The sequence below is a fragment of the Emydura macquarii genome, unplaced genomic scaffold, assembly GCF_026122565.2.
Source record: "Emydura macquarii macquarii isolate MOO-44397 ecotype Brisbane River unplaced genomic scaffold, CSIRO-AGI_Emac_v2 contig_212, whole genome shotgun sequence".
In the NCBI taxonomy this organism is placed as follows: Eukaryota; Metazoa; Chordata; order Testudines; family Chelidae; genus Emydura; species Emydura macquarii.
In genome coordinates this window covers 9,161,844-9,178,443 of record NW_027130349.1, presented here as the reverse complement: position 1 = coordinate 9,178,443, position 16,600 = coordinate 9,161,844, and the positions used below count along the sequence as shown (strand labels likewise).

Sequence of the window (16,600 nt, the reverse complement as noted above, 5' to 3'; positions counted from 1 at the left end):
CCTGTATACCCTGTGGGGTATTGCAGTGTAGACTTCCAGGCTGGAGCCTAAGCTCTGGGACTAGGGTGACCAGATAGCAAGTGTGAAAAATCAGAACAGGAGGTGGAGGGGTAAGAAAAAACTCTGAAAAACAGGACTGTCCCTATAAAATCAGGACATCTGGTCATCCTATTGGGACCCTCCCATCTCGCAAGTCCTTGACCCCATGCACCAGCTCAAGCCCAGAAGTCTACACAGCAATGAAACAGCCCCACCTCTTCAAGCCCGAGTCGGCTGTCAGGGGCCAGTCATGCATGTCTAGTTGCTGTGTAGACCTTCCTATGGGGGCCAGTATTTAATCCTCTCTGGGTGAAATGCATCTCTGAACAAAGGAGCAATACAAGGCCATGTCCCACTTAAGATCCCTCACAAAAGGACTTACATGGGAGCAGAGGCTGTGTGTTTCACCTGTTGTGCATGTAGATACACTGTATATCCATGCTGTTCTTCATATGACAGATATGCAATTGATGCCAACCATTCTGAAATATGCGATATATAACCATCTTTCTGAAACTCTTGCTTAAGTGGAAATGTTCCAGCTCAGTTTTCTTCAGATTCTGGAACAGTTTCTTCTTTGAACAAGCAGCATGACTTTTCAGTAAGTATGTTTATTTTCATTTGTTTCTCTTGTTTAGACTGTGAAAGGAGGCATTTCAGAGACAAGGATCGAAAAACGAATAGTCATCACAGGAGATGCAGATATTGACCATGATCAGGTAGAGTATATAAGCCACTAAAAGCTGCCCTGAACTGAAGACTACCAAAGAGAGAATATTTAACCTTAAGCTTTAAGATACTATTCATACTGGCATGCCTTAAACTGGATTAGTATTTAAATCAATGATAGTATATTTTAATCATTTTTCCTCATTTGTAAATTGTGTAATTTCTCATGAATCTCTCCACCTTGCTACTGATCATGCATGTTCCACCTCCTTTTTGTTTTTGCCCTTCTGTGGTTTCCTTGGGCTAGGCGCTGGCTCAGGCAATTAAAGAAGCCAAAGAGCAGCACCCTGATATGTCAGTGACCAAAGTAGTGGTACATAAAGAGACAGAAATCACACCAGAAGATGGGGAGGATTGACCCAGAGGTAAGAGGAATAGCTAATTTTTCTAGGCACTCACTGGGCTGGCATGTGGCAAAGGCAGTCTCTTTCCATAATTCACCTCTAACTCTTTATTTCTCTCACAGGCATTTGCAAAAACCACGTGAGCCAAGTATTCATTCTGGAATTTACTTCAGATGCAAATTATACGTACTTAATTCTACAGATTTTTCTTTGTTTAATAGTGCCAGTTAGAGAAATGGAAATTTGCTTTCGTTGGCTCTCTGGATGTTACCCATTATCCATGCTTTGATGTATTCCTAAAATTTCTAACCCTCAAGTCAAAAATCTGTTGTCTGTTTATATATGTGACTTAAGAACAAGAGCATTTTGTTCTTAAAGGAGCATTTTAATTTGTTTTAAAATGCTGAGGGAAATAACTATAGCTACTTAGCCTATTTTAGGCACAAATATGTCACAATTTAGGCTTTTAGTTCAAACCTGTAAAGCTGTGGTCCAATTTTTTTTTTTTTAAGCCAAATTAATTGTTGTGTCAGTATTTGGATGTCTTTGCTTCCTTGTATTTTGAAAGGACATTTTATGTTTGAAAGTGGCATTGTTTCTCAGGAAGAGATAATAATGCAGCTTTTCTTGTGTCTAGCTTTCTTCAGTAAAGGCATGCTCCCCAACTGTGTTTGGATAAACAGGCATCTTGATAATATTGTATTTAGTGTATGTGCACAAACATATCATGCATACTAACCTACTGTGCAAGAGCTCTTAATGACAGCATCATTCATAGGCTGCTTTGAATGCTGTATGCACCAAAAAAAAAAAAAAAAGAGGCTGCTTGTCTAATTTGTCTGAATGGATAGCAGCATCATACTCTTGAAGCACTATGTATTCCCTAGCATTTGGTATAAGTAACATAGTATGATGTGCGGCATCTCTTGAAAGATTATTGCTTTCCTGCTTTGGATGAGGAAGTATAAATGCCTAAGGCAAATGTGATTCAGACCACTATTATTTATTTTGGAAGATGGAGCCAGTCCTTAAGGAATGAGCACCAATAACAGTTGGGATCTTCTGCTAATCATTTCAGAGAAAACAGCTAAGTGGCCTGGTCCAAAGCCCACTGAAATCAATGGGAGGCTTTTCATTGCCTCCAGTGGGCTTTGGATCAGACCAAGGCTGGCAGTTACTTATACTGGAATCATGGAATCACCTGACGCATTCGACATGAAACCTTGATTTGAAACCTTTTGAAACCTTGATTTGAGAAGCTCAGTTGTTCAAATAATTAACTTGGTTCTCTTTCCTGCAGGAATAATTTAGCTTGCATACGAATCCAGTCATTCACACCATTAGGAATACCAGAGCCTATATGGAGTCTCAGTTCTAACTTGACTGACTTGTATCTGTCCATGGAAAATTTCAGTACTGAAGAATTGATCTTGACCGCTAATAAAGACACTGGCAGAGATACTTTCCCGTATAAAGCAATCCGAATCAGCATCAGTAAAACAATATTGCATGAAGCAACGATAAAATTACAGAAAAGCAGCATTTTTAATTTTCATTATGTCTAAGTTTTCAGCTATACCTGCACGTTCAGAAACAATATAGACAATGATCTAATGTAACACATAAACAGTTCATGCCTTTCACATTTTATTAAATCTAAACATATTAAAATTTGTTAGGTGGCAAACCTTTTATTTATGGATACTGTAAATGCAGATTACCCTAAACTGCTAGAAGCTGTATAGGTACTGTGTATAATGTTTTATCACACATTAGATGTGCCAATAACACAGTTTATTCAGGAAACAATTTGAATTTTATATTTGTTTCATCTGGTTTTATTGTTATTGCCCGATAAACAATGATAAATCTCTAAACTTATCAAAATATTTAAATGCTTACAAAATGTGCTTTGCATACCTGATTTAATACCTTGTGAGGTAGTAATGGTTTCAGCACATTTGCTTGACTTTAAACATTTTTGTCATCATCGTTCAGAGTTAAAGTCAGAAAGTTTCCAGTCACCCTTCACAAGTTCTAACCCTGTAAATTATATGTAGTTATTTTGGAGAAAGTCTGTATTTTCCTTAGTTTACAATGTAACAAAATTATTTCTCTGAAATAACCTTGATGTTTTTTTTATTGACTTCCCTTTTGTTCTCAGAAAAAAAATGTTTCATTTCAGAATCTGGTCAGCATTTACTATCTAGTTCAGAGCCAAGCCTTAAACTGTACAGAACATCCACTGAAAACTCATTAGTATTCTGTTATAATATCCACTGAAGGGATATAGTCTCCATTACACATTCAGCTGCGTCACAACACATGGTGAATGTATGTTTCTGCATAGTGAAATAAAAGTGGTAAATGCATCCAAAATTGTATTGTTCTGTGTCTAAAAGAATCTAGTGTTTTTATATTCAAAACCTAAGTAATGTCTGTATGATATCAAAGGCTTTATTCATCTGCATAGTAGATATGTCTGTCTTACAGTGGATCACAGTACATCATGCAGACAACTGGAGTTTTCAGGAGAGCCTACAAGATAATAATATGAAAATGTTTTCCTTTGGGGAAAATGATGTTAGCAAAGGAAAAGGAACATTATGCTTCTTTTTTCTATAGCTGCGTACTGTGTTTCACTTAAGTTAAATGAAGATAATTTTTGTTAGCCAAACACAAATAATAATGAAAGTGTAGCATTGGCTCAAGATCTGTTTTCTTTTATATTTTTGCTCTGAATAATCATGGATGAATTATGTATTTAAGAGAATCCTTCCTTTTCTGTTTGCTGTTGCTTACTCCTTGACCACTCTTTGATGGCATTCCCTTGGTGATTCAAGATGAATTTGTGGAGGCTAACTCATCCTTCAACCCATAAACCCTGGTAGGATTGCAAAAAATAAATACAAGTGAACTTGTGTACACAGCCTTCCCTCTCATTGAGTTCAATGGAGGGCAGGATTTGGCCGAAGGATTTGTTACAAGTATTTATTTTTTTAATTTAGAAAGAAAGAAAAGAGAATATAATGAGAGAATAATCTGTAGTAAATAATTAAAAAGAAATCTCCTGAGGCTTTTTTACAAGCTTTACCCTGTGTCACTAAAATGATGTTCTCAATCCGTCACTCTTCATGTCTTTCTTGTTTAAGACCTCCCTTTATGTATCTTCCCCTTCCAGCACATCAATCATCTCTCACCTATTACCTAATGAATAATGCAAAGATTGTGTTCTTCTGTTATATTTTTGGAGTTCTCTTCCTGAACCTCTTCCTAATCCTAATGATTTATAACAGAATATGTCTGTCTTCTGTTCCTTCCCAGTGAAAGTAGACTTGGATTTCTTTCCCCCCCTTCCCCCCTTCTCTGTCAGCTACAGAGAGAAGAGGTATCCACCCTGTTTCTCAGCAGACTACATTCCAGGCTCTTGCTTCTGCATCAGGAGTTTAAAAATAGACTCTGAAGCCATATTGATCTTCCCTCAGGTGGCCCTTACCTTGTCAGCTAAGAAACAGCATTATGTTACCTCAGAGATGTGAGCAGCTACTATACTGCCTTTTGTCCAGAGTTACCCTTAGCATTATATTTTAGCATGGCTTGAGGGTATTGTATAGTGATTATGTACAGTATGTATGCTGTCTGAAGATACTGTATCTGTAAGGTTAGTCTCCTTAAAAAGGATGCTCTCAGCTAGGGTTTGGCCTAAGCATGTACAGAGTAAGAGAAGATTAGAGTGGATATGTAATGACATCTCAGTCATTGTTAGCAGCAGACCTTTGTTTGGGGTAATTCCTGGAGATGGTTCCTGGGAATAATAGTTTTGTTTTTGTTAGTGACTATTTCTTCGGTTGTCTGCCTAATGCTGTGCCACATGAAATAAAGAACACTTTCCTGTTTCTACCAGATGCCTTTTGTCTCAGTCTCTTCTCGCTTGTTGCTGGTCCTTGTCCAGCTCTGATCCCTGTGGCAGTCCATACAAACAAACTGTCACAAGACCTGCCTTGTTTGACAGCACCATTACTAACGCAGAGGCCAATACAGAGAGAAACCTCATTCATTACAGCTGGAATTGTAATTTCAGACAATACAGCACTGAGAGAGCTGGCTGTTCTGCATCATTCAGATAAGGGACCTGATGCGTAGCTGGAGTTTAATGGAATTAGCGTATCAGGTAGAAAAGAGACAGCAAGTGTGACCATTCTAGATACAGAAAGTATAAATACAATAATCTCATAATCATTAAAACCAAATATGGTCCTTTGGAATCATTTAGCATTGATCTTCCTTAGCTTTTTGAGACTGTTACCTCATAAATAATAAGTAATGTTGACCAAGCTCAAGCATCACAGACATTTTTTTGACAGGCTCCCATATTCAGAAATTAGATCAGAACCCAAACTGATGTCTTCACCCGTGTTCTTCAAACAGGCAAGGTTTGCTCAGATGGGGAGGGAGATGGATGACAAATGTTCATTTTTTTCAGCTGCTTTTCAGATATTGTTCCTTGTTTGCACATTTTGCAGGTTTGCTCATTTCTAAGGCAGGCAAGTCCCAAACCATATAAGGGTGATTGGACTGGAGGCTACTTGGTTGCATCTCTCTGGGAACAGGTTCTTTGTTTATTAATATTGAATCTCTTCATGTTGTCTGCAGCCCTTACTGCTCTAATCTTGCAAGATCCCTTTGCAGTTAGTTCTGTCCCTCTGGACAAAACTCTGTATGTTTTATATTTCTCCAATTTTGATGGTGTCCACAAATTTGATCATAACTAAATATATACCAAAGAAACTCCCAGAAAAGAGGGACAAAAAAACAGTTGCTTGGGGAAGTACTTGTTTCTTTGAGTTTAGCAGATCAAAAAACCCTCTAGAAACCATGACTAGTAGCAAGAAGCATAGCTGCTGGAATATTACAAATGCTTCCACTTTGTGACAGAAGAAACTACACAGGACACCTTAAAGTGCTCTGTGGACCACCGCGTTTAGCTGCATCTATTTATTAAGTATGAGTGCCAAAGTGAGGGTTCATGCTATCATATAATTTCTATGTGAAAGAAAAAATGAAGCCTTGCTCCAGGTTCCCACCAGTAAACCAGTGGAAAACATGATTAGACTTCCTAATGTAGGAATAAGTAGCTTATCGGACAGCTAATAAGATCATTATCACCTATGCATCTTGTAGTTCCATCTCAAAGTAGAGATTTAAGTGGGGGTAAGACGTGGTTGGTGACACTGCTTATTTTTACTGAGCAATCACAAAATACTGTATTCATTATCTGAAGAGTAAGGGCTTGTCTTCACTTACCTCGGAGATTCAGCGGCAGTTGACCGGAGTTACGCAAACTACGCAAAAAACTTGAGTAACTCCCGTCGACTTCTGTGCTTCTGTTCTGCGTGCCATCTTCACTGCACTGCGCCGACGGGAACTGCATTCCCGTCAACGCAGCGCTACGCCACTTGAGAAGGTGGTCTTAATACGTCAATTTCTGGATCGACTGAGCGGGTCTTCACTGACAACTCAGTTGATCCAGATAAGTCGATCTGATTGCGGTGACTTTGTAGTAGCCACTTAGTAATTTTGTTAAATATTCTTTTTGCTTTTTCGTATCTGATTTGTTTCCCTTTTTTGGTTTTTATTCCAGTGCACAAGATTTAAAAATACTAGTCTGAAGGAAAACTGGTCTGTTTACATTATACATAATCCAAAATATCCTCTCTCCTTTCATCTCATGATCCAGAGTTCAGATCTCACCCATATATTTTGATGGGCTCATTCTAATGTGTAACAGAACCACCATCCCACATAATTAGGATTAATGGCTGTACTGGAGAGAGAGCCTTGAAGGAAAGTAATGAAAATGACAGCAATAATTTCAGTCTCATTGCTATTTTACTTTCATCTCCAGTATGGTCTATCAGGTGTTTTCTCCAGTACAATAACTTATATAACAGCCACTTTATGTTCAGAGAACACTCCTTTCTCTCAAGATGTTCCATGGTATTTTTTAAACTTTTATTTATTTTTTTGTTTATTTAAGAAATTGATCTGCTACTCCTTTATTTAGCAGGATATGTTACAGTAATACATGAGCTCCTCCATTCTTTCACTCACACAAATATGCCCCAAGAGTGGTATCAGCCTTAATACTATTCTGCTTTGCAAAATTTTGTCTAGTTTCTAGAACATTTTACTGGTTCTGAGGTTGCTTCTGAATCATAAATGGTACTTTTCAACATCAATGCTTTTGTCTGGATTACAGTTCACCTTGTATTCTAAGCCAGTATTTATTATTGTTAGCACTGACTCTGGTGTTTCCTGGATAAGACACTGGCTATTTCTCATGGTGATGATAGTCCCAAAGAGAAAGATTAGATTAAACACATAAAAGGACCTAAAGGATGGATATACAGAGTATCAAAATTCTCTCTTGTAGAACAGAGTCAAGGGAAGTGACTTGACATTGAAGGAAAGAGAAATAAAATCTGAAGGTACAAAATCAAAATGTTCATGAGTCTTCAAAACCTCTTCCAGTTAAGAGGAGTCAGGCAAAACACTATGATCACCTCTGGCACAAGGATTGAAAATAGCACAAGTAGTGCATCTCTCAACTAAGTGCCTTTCTCCCATGGTCTTTTAAGGTAATAGGGCCCTAGTTCTACAGGCATTTATTGCACTGATCAAGGCCACAGCCTGCACATAATTCACACACGTATAAATGATGTTAATGTACCCACTAGCACTTAGCACCTCCTCTTTAGTTAGCTACTAGTGAAACACACACGTGCACCAGGGTCATAGTTCCAATGCCAAAACCTTTCAGTAATACTAATATGCAGCAAATACTAAGACTGACTGTGATGCAGCCTCTGGTAAAGCAGGGCTTCCTTTATGTCATCCTTGGGCTAGATATTAGACAATCAATTAAGTCATAGTGTCATCTGGTACATATGGAAAACTTACAAATGGTTAATGCTAAGCCCATACGGCTGGTATTACAGTCACAAGATAGTTGTAATGTACAGGGGTTTTATTCTTCTCCTGTCTCAGGTATATCTGATTGAGGAAAACTCTGTGGGGTAAGGACAGCAGCACTCTCCTTCCATTTGACAAATTCATCTGGACTTTGCATGTGCCTCTACACTAGAAACATATATTCATGGAAAGTTTGCTTGAATCCCTTTGTGGAAAAATAAGTGGATCCGTGTAACTGTCATTTGAAGCCACTGTTAAGTTGCCAAAAAATAAAATGTTCAAAATGTATGCCCTTCCTAATGATTTGGTAACTTCTTGTAGTTCCACTCAGACTTCTGAGACAACCTAGGAGTTTATTTTGGGAGGATTATCCTTACAAAATTGCTGCAGTTTGTATGACGTTATGTTGCCTCATAGTCTATTTTACAGTATTTTGCTAATAACCAACTGTATACGTGTCTGGAAAAACATGTCTGAATATCCATGATTTCATGATGCTTCCCCATAATGGACAAAAAGTGCCTCTTTTCATGTCAGAATCATCCTGGGCAATTTCTTGACCATACATGAAGGCAGTATGTAATGAGTACTGTGTAGTATGCTACCTACTAGTATAATGAGTAAATGAATATCGTCAATGGCTTGACACCTATTTGTTCTGGAGTTCTACATCCTGTGTCATGTACATTATATGCACATTACAGACTCTTTAATGCATCATATGGAAGTCCTACAGCAGTGTTGTTGTGTTGTCATGTAGATCCATCCCACCAGAAACAAAAGCTAGTTAGTGCCCAAATGATAGCAAACCCTGCAGAAGTTTGCTCCTTGCTCAAATTGCATAGATTTACATATTCAGTCTAAACCAGGAAGACAAGTCAGTAATTGAGGGCTGACACTGTCCTCTCCGGTGTGAAATGAGCTTTTCATCATTGTGAAGAGCTGACATCTAACGTTGCAGAGTCAGAGAAACCAGCTAGTGCCTCAGTAAGGCAAAGTTCACTGCACCACTGAGTTGGAAAAGACCTTTCTCAGGAAACATCCAGTAATGTCAGCAGCCTGTTACGCTGAACTTGATTAATGACAAAGTATCTCATAGGCTACACAATTTGGGAGGGGGAAATTATCTCAGCAGTCTTTAATAGGATTCTTATATGGTGTTCAATGGAAAGTACAACTTTAATAGCAGCCATCCTCTGCAACGCTGGGTGTCCAAAGCAGAAACCACCTTCCAGAACCAATCCAAATTACCTCAGTCCCCGTACCTTTGAGAAGCTGAGGTTGGAAGTCTTCCAGATGCTGTCTGACAGGGAGCAGAAGATGCTGCAGAGTCTACAGAGCTACTTTGAGATTGAAGCTGAGGGCCTGCACCTGGTAGAAAAATACAGGGAAGACCTTCTTGGAAACAGAACATCACTCCAGGGTGAGCTGGCGAGCTATTTGCAAGTCTGAAGAGGCCATTTGTATCCAGAAAGGCTGGCGCAAGATAGATCATCTGTAGGCTGGGTACATGCAAGCCATTGATAGGAAGGTGGGCAGTCTCATAAGGGACAAGAGAGAGAAGGAGAGGGGGGCTGAAGCCCAAGGAACTGAAATGAGAGTTTGCAAAGATGTGGAAGGAAACCTTAATAGAGCTCCCACTGGAGTGCTTATCGCAGCTCCAAATCTACAAAGATATCCACTACCAGCTACTCGGACCTGGAGAACAGAAGGAATCTGAACAAGTAAATGTTCCATACAGCCTAGGACTACCTGAGCTACCACAGAAAACTCTTCCGTAAGGAGGAGTATCTGGACCTGGCAAGGTACCATATGGTCATAAAGTTTCTAACGCAGGAATATTGGTGTGAAATGAGTTTGCTAAGTCTCTAGGGGCATTGGTATCTTTGGCAGAAGGTCCACTTGTGTGGGGATTAAGAGCAAGCCGACTTCAGGGAATGGCTGTGGATTATCAGTGAGAGGCTCTATCAGAAGGACCATGGGAAACTTCACACCAGTGCTTCCTTCAAAGTCCACCTGAAGCGTCACATACAAGGGAATGATGAAGACCTTTGCAAGAACAACAATCCTCAGCATCACCTGGAGGAGCTGACACCTCAGTATTTCTCCACCTTCAGAGACCTTTACTACAAGAAAAATGCCTGCCAGAATAGAGCCTTTGATTTCTGCAACCGGTATCTGCGATTCACCCTGTGGGACTGTATGAAGAGACTCAGGATAGAAGTAGTGGATGACTTTCTCTGGTGCAGAGAATCCATCAAATACAGCAGCCAGAGCTTCTTCCAGTTCACCGTGCAGAAGAAGCTTCTGGAGGAGATGGTCTTCAATGACTATATGAAATTTATTGACAACAATGAAGAGTTTTGTCAAGGTATGGATGCAGACATGTCTGATCAGTCGCTACAGAGAGACCGGGGTCTTAGGGAAGCTGGAGAGAGGGATTATAGCCATAATAATAAAGAGCACAAAGATACCTTCATGGTTTGAATTCTGGGACACATGATGCAAGGAGCTGGTCATCTCTAAGGCCAATATAGAGGTGATCCTCTTCAGAAACATGGCTGGAATCAGGCAGTTCTCAGCCACCATCCAGACCTTCCTTCCCTAGCAAAAGAAGGCATTCTCTTAGAGCAGAAGGAGTTGAGTGGGGTGATGATCTCCAGTTCAAGCCCCAGAATGAGATCTTCCAGTGTGTGTTTGATTGTGGGAAGCAGTGGCCATTCTGCAAAGACCCCTGTGAAGCAGAAGGCAGCAACCATAAGGAACATGGGGCTGTCCACCCTCATCTTCAGAAAGGTCATTGTCCTCTGCAAAGCTGTCTTCAGCAACAGTATCTTCATCATTCTAGGGCAGAGTTCTCAGCCCCTCAAAGTTCTGCGAAGTGGCTATTCAACTACATAGCCAGCCAGAAAGCCTTCATGGGTTCTATCACTCCCCTAAAGTGGTGAAGGCAGTGAAAGCACATCTTCCTTGTCCCAAACATTCTCCCTCATTCCTATTACTCATCATGTTTTCAATGGGAAACATTATAAGCTGCTTCTGCCAGAGTTGACTGGCACCAGAACAGTGTAAGTAAATACAGATGGACTTTCTCTTCCACTATCTCCTGCAATGACAGAACATTAAGGTGCTGATCATTCTGTCATGTTGGAACCATATGATCATAAACAGCACAGTACCCATTCAGTACCAATTTTTTTATCCGTCTGCCACAGTTAAACATGCATTGCATACCACACCCTTTGTTATCATTTAGTTCATATCACACAAACATGCTCAGCATTTTATACAGGTAATATCTGCAGTTAATAAACAAACACACCTGGGCAAACAATATTTCAAAATAGTATTTGGACAAATTGTCCTACGCTGAAAGCCCCGGTAGATGAAAACTCACAGTGAAACACTAAAGGAATAGGACACAAATAAAAACAATATATAATTGGATTTGCTTTATAAAAATACACCCACTGCAATAGGTGGATACCTTCAAAGTTTATTGCTCAACAAAAAATATGCATGGAGCATGCACTCATTTCACTGCCCAGCTCTCTCAAGGCTTGCAGACAAACACATAGCGATAGGGATCATATCATTATTATTTGCATTCGCAGTTACCAACCACACAGACCAGCCATATGTCATTGATTATGATATGTGATCTGTAATCTCTTTGGACCAGGGATCTTCTTTTTCTTCTGTGTTTGGATAGCACTTAGCACAGTGGTGCTCTGATCCATGTCCATGTTAAGTGATGTTAACACTGGGTTTTGGTTTCTAAAATAAGAGAAATCACTAGCTGAAATTTTAAAATAAAATTCAGATTGAAGAATCCTGCATCAGTCCAGTAGGGGCAGGTGCGCAGAGAGCATAGGATCAAAAAGAAAAATGCTATGTATCGCAACATTGCATTATAGCTTGCTTATTCAACGGTGCTTCTTCATTCACAGAGTTCTGTCACACTCCGCCTGGCATACACATACTTTTGTCTACAAATAGAGGAAGAGAGCTGAGTAGAATTTAGACAGATTATAACTAAATGTGAGAACTATGCAATCAAAAAATACCATGTTGCATTGCCTAAGATAAAGGATGCATCAGCTGCACATAGTGTAAATTAAGATGGCTAATTGTGGATAGCAACTATCAGCTCTCTAAGGATGAAATTCACTTCTCTGCAGAAGGCTAGCACAAGACAACCTGTGCACATCTTAAATCACGCACAAGCCCTCAAAATAGCAATGATGTGTTTCTTGGGGCTTCTGTTGCTTTTCTGCATGGAGTTAAATTTCAGCCCCTTGGCCAGATTCAACCCTGCACCAGTGCTAGAGCCGGCACAAGGACTGAAAGGCAGTTGCTTGCACCTGCCTTATTCTGCTGCTGCTGGGGCTGCTCTATCTTAATTTTCTTGATGCCATAGTTCTATGGGTTTGTGGCCATGGGGAATTGTAAACCATGGCCACGCTCTGTCTTGTCCCACTCCCGCCTCTGCCCATCCCAGCTTTGCTCCGGAATACCCCCTGCTCTGGGATTTTTGTGACAGCTGCCCCAAGCCTAAGTAGCTGAAGTGCAGGATCCCTTTCTCACCTATTAACCATCCTATCCCTGCAGACCATACAGCACAGGCTCCTTGCATAGTGCTTCCATCAGAAATAAAAGGTCATAAAGGGAAGCCTGATTAATTAGCATGACTGACTATAATGATGGTAATCACGCACACAACACCTTAATGCACTGGAAATTTTCCCTATTGTCTCGATAGCTAGGCAGACTGTGCGCTGGGTTGTGACATCCATCTGTCACACCAAGTACATTGGGGAAATTAGCTGTAACCAAAACAAGCAGCTTTTATCACTGGGTATGGCTGAAGGTGTACACGGGAAAGTGATAAAACCAGCAATTTTTATAACTAATGCCTTTATAAGGGCTGCCATGCAATGTAAAACTAATGACTGAGGCCAGCTACCCCAGCTATTATGGGCTGAAATGATGTTGGCTACCAGCACCACCATAATACTGCTTGATGATGGCTCAGAATAAGTAAAAATGCCAATGATAGAAGATGTGGCTAGATAAAATCTCTAAATAGTCTCATGATTAGGCCTGTTTAGAGTCCTATTCTGGGACTTTCAAAGACAGTCCTCTGCTTCCGTGTCTTTCTTTCAGAGTGTGCTATCCATGTAGCCATATATGCAAATCTTATGCATATTAATAGCCTCCATCACTTTGTATACTACCAGCTAATTGCTCCTCGGCACTTGCACAGCTACTACTAATGCACTGCAGTGCAGCATTATTGAAAACACCACATTGATGGATCGGTGGCAGTTTTCTTGGCTAACTGCTATCCACATTTAATGTATGTCACTATTTTGTCCCTCTTGAGTGCACTCTAGGTGACAGGCCTGGTTTCTCAAGGGTGGAATCCAACATTTCAACCACTCTGGGGCTGGATCTTTAGGCTGTTTCCCAACTATGTTAATTTAACAGACACAACTGTGTTTGGCACCTGTAAGCCCTTTTACTCCAAGAAGCTGATCTGAGTGACTGAAAAACAGCATCTTCAAAACAAAGCATAATTTGTTCACCCAAAGATACATAGCAATCAGAAACAAGGGTTAAAACTATAAAGGCCTATACACCTGATTCATACCCACACTTTATTCATGCCTTGCCCGTGTTGGGTAAGTTGTACTGAGCCCAGCCCTCCTTACTTCTGGGCTGGGAGCGATTGAGCAATCCCTGTGGCATCCTCTCTCTCGCTCTCTCTTTGACAGAGACTTCTCCCTAGATGCTGCTGCCTAGATACACCCTTCCTCCCTGGGCCAGGATCTTTAGATGATCACAACGGTCCCTTCTGGCCTTAAAATCTATTATAAAACATTATCTATCCCCTAGGTCTGGGCTTGGGAAGACTAAACCATGCTAGCCTGGCTGGAGCCAGGCAGGGGCATTCCACAATTAATAGTATCCCCATTGATTCTTCGAGGACCCTTAGCATACTTTCTGGTTGTTTGTGCCCTCACTCCCAACCCAACACCCCCTGCTGATTCAATTCCTCTCAGTCAAGCAGGCTAACAACAAGCAGATAGATTGCAGTGCATTTGCTGTTCATACAAAATACAGAGAACTCCACAATGTACAACTAACAATATAAAACAACTCATTGAATGGCAAATCATAACAATCGCAATGACAATGACAGTCTTTGAATCTTAACTAGCTACCCTTTGCAGATACCTGGAAGTCACTACGTATATGAGTCTATGGATTACACCTTCATGTAGTGTAAATTTCATTTAGAGGGACATTAAGAACCCGGCAAGACTATCATGCCATTTCCTGACTTTCATTTAGTCAAAGCAAACAATCTAGCATGCAATATTAGTGATTAGTAGTTTGACATAAAGTCTGTCTATGCATGACACTAAGCCACAATTGTTACAGTCACATGGCCTGCCAGTCCTGACTCAAAGTAATTAATTGGCTACACGCATAAATAAATAGGAATGTGAGGGCACCTTTGTTGGGCGTAACAATGTACAGCCATGCTTGCTTCTACACTCCTATAATAACTGTAATCACAGCATATGTCTTATGACTAAAACAAATTAAGCACAATCAGTTCCAGCTGTGGTTTTTTGCAGCAACAATACAAAAATCCTCTGGACATGGCTCTAAAAAGACAAATTTACAAGCCATGGACCTGAATCTCATTGCCTTATGCTGCATGTGGTTGTTTAAACCTGGGCCACGTAAGTGGAAAAACTCAGCCATTTTGATTTGGTGTCATTTCACATCCTCTTTACACAGCTGTAAATAACTAGACAAGGGGCAAGACAGTGGTGAATTGGAGACAATGGGAAAAAAACTTGGTGAGCTTTAGTGACACCACTGCTGAGACACATACATGTGATGGAATGCTTATATACTTGGGAGCTAACTTACAGTGAAAGAGTGGCAGTAGAACTGGAGGAAAATACAGCACCTGCCTCAATCACAGGGGTAAGACTAAAAAGACTTCTCATAGAAAAGTTGTGACTTAGTTTGCAGAAAGATGTTTCCACCAAAGCTCTAGAGCTGAAGGTCCCAAATCAGTACCACCAAAAAGGAACTTAAAAGAAAAGACCAAAAGAAAAACAAGGTTACTGATAAGTAACTTGGTTCTTCGAGATGTGTTGCTCATGTCTATTCCACTATAAGTGAGTGCACGCCACTGTGCACAGTTCCTGGAACCTTTTTCCCCTTAGCAGATTCCATAGGGCTGGCTCTGGTGTCCCCTGGAGCCCCACGCGCATGTTGCGGTATATGAGGCACTGCCGGCCCTACGGCCCCTCAGTTCCTTCTTTCCACCTGTGACGGTTGCTGGACCTAGCCTTGCTCTCTGCAAGTACTATTCCCCATTGTTTGAACGCTTTGTTATTCGTAGTCCTTTCGTTAGTTTTAAGTAGTTGTTAAGTAGTGTTCAGTTTAGTTAGATATAAGCCACTGAGAGGCTTAGAGTGGCCAGGCTATGCCCCGGGCGCCTGGATTTAAGCCATGTGCCTCCTGCGGGAAGGCTTTCCCACTCAGCGACCAGTGCCTTAAATGCCTGGGGGAAGTGCACAGGAAAGCCAAATGTAAAATATGCAGGGCTTTTAAACCGCGGACCCAGAAGGATCGGGAGATTCGGTTAAAAGCCCTGCTAATGGAGGCAGCGTTCTGCCCAGCAACCATAAGATACAATTAAGGAAGCCGTCCTCAATTAGGGATTAAAGTGAATGCAATAAAGAGTGGTTGGATCTGTACTTTATTGTTTGTTTGGGCTGGAAGGAGCCAAGTATTTTATTTTTACTTTTAAACAAAACTTTTTGGGACACGCTAAAAGTGGTTAGTAAATAAAGCAATAGGACTGTAAATTGAAATCCTGACAGACAAGACAAAACAGAAGTATACCTTGGAACCATTTTGACCAAAAAAAAGCCCAATTTAACCTCTTAAATATATGTCTAGTAAGTCACTTAAATTACTACATATATTGTTTTGGATATTCATTATTTCTGATAGCATTTGTTTATAACTATTTTCTTATAGTTATATCTTGGAAAAGCCTGGTTTTCTCTCCCAACCTGTGGTCTCCAAAGTCCTCATAAAATTGCTCAATTTATAGCATTCTTGCAGAATGATCCTGTATCATCAATATAGACTATGGGACCAGTATTTATAAAGACACACTGATTTTTTCTGGCCAGGGCTTTGAAAAAGTCCAAAGAAAATTATTAGACCTACACAATTATAGCAGCCTCATGATTAGAGTATAGACACCAAACATAAATAAAGCAAGTGCCATCATAAAGCAGCAGATGGTTTGGGGTTAGGTCTTGTTTCTAGCATGTGAAGGAATTCATATGGCAAATATACATATGTTTTTCAAATGCTTGCTCATGTCAATAGCACTGTAGGTGTGTGCGCGCCCCCATGCACAGTTACCAGAATTTTTTTCCTCTTATCAGTATCTGTAGGGCCAGCTGCGGTGC

The 16,600-nt window shown here is 40.3% G+C and overlaps 1 protein-coding gene across 18 annotated transcripts in view; it reads left to right on the top strand.

Annotated features, from left to right (window-relative positions):
* The window catches only part of EPB41L3 (erythrocyte membrane protein band 4.1 like 3), a 131,206-nt gene extending 128,580 nt beyond the window's left edge, over positions 1–2,626 (top strand). For 17 of the 18 annotated variants that reach the window (XM_067547391.1, XM_067547401.1, XM_067547516.1 and 14 more), the window contains 3 exons: positions 678–758; positions 1,016–1,133; positions 2,413–2,626. In XM_067547391.1, the coding sequence (XP_067403492.1) occupies positions 678–758; positions 1,016–1,126 (192 nt within the window). In that variant the 3' untranslated portion in view covers positions 1,127–1,133; positions 2,413–2,626. The remainder of the gene's footprint in view (positions 1–677; positions 759–1,015; positions 1,134–2,412) is intronic. The other variant, XM_067547419.1, reaches the window with a different exon arrangement.
* The last annotated feature ends 13,974 nt before the right edge of the window (positions 2,627–16,600 follow it).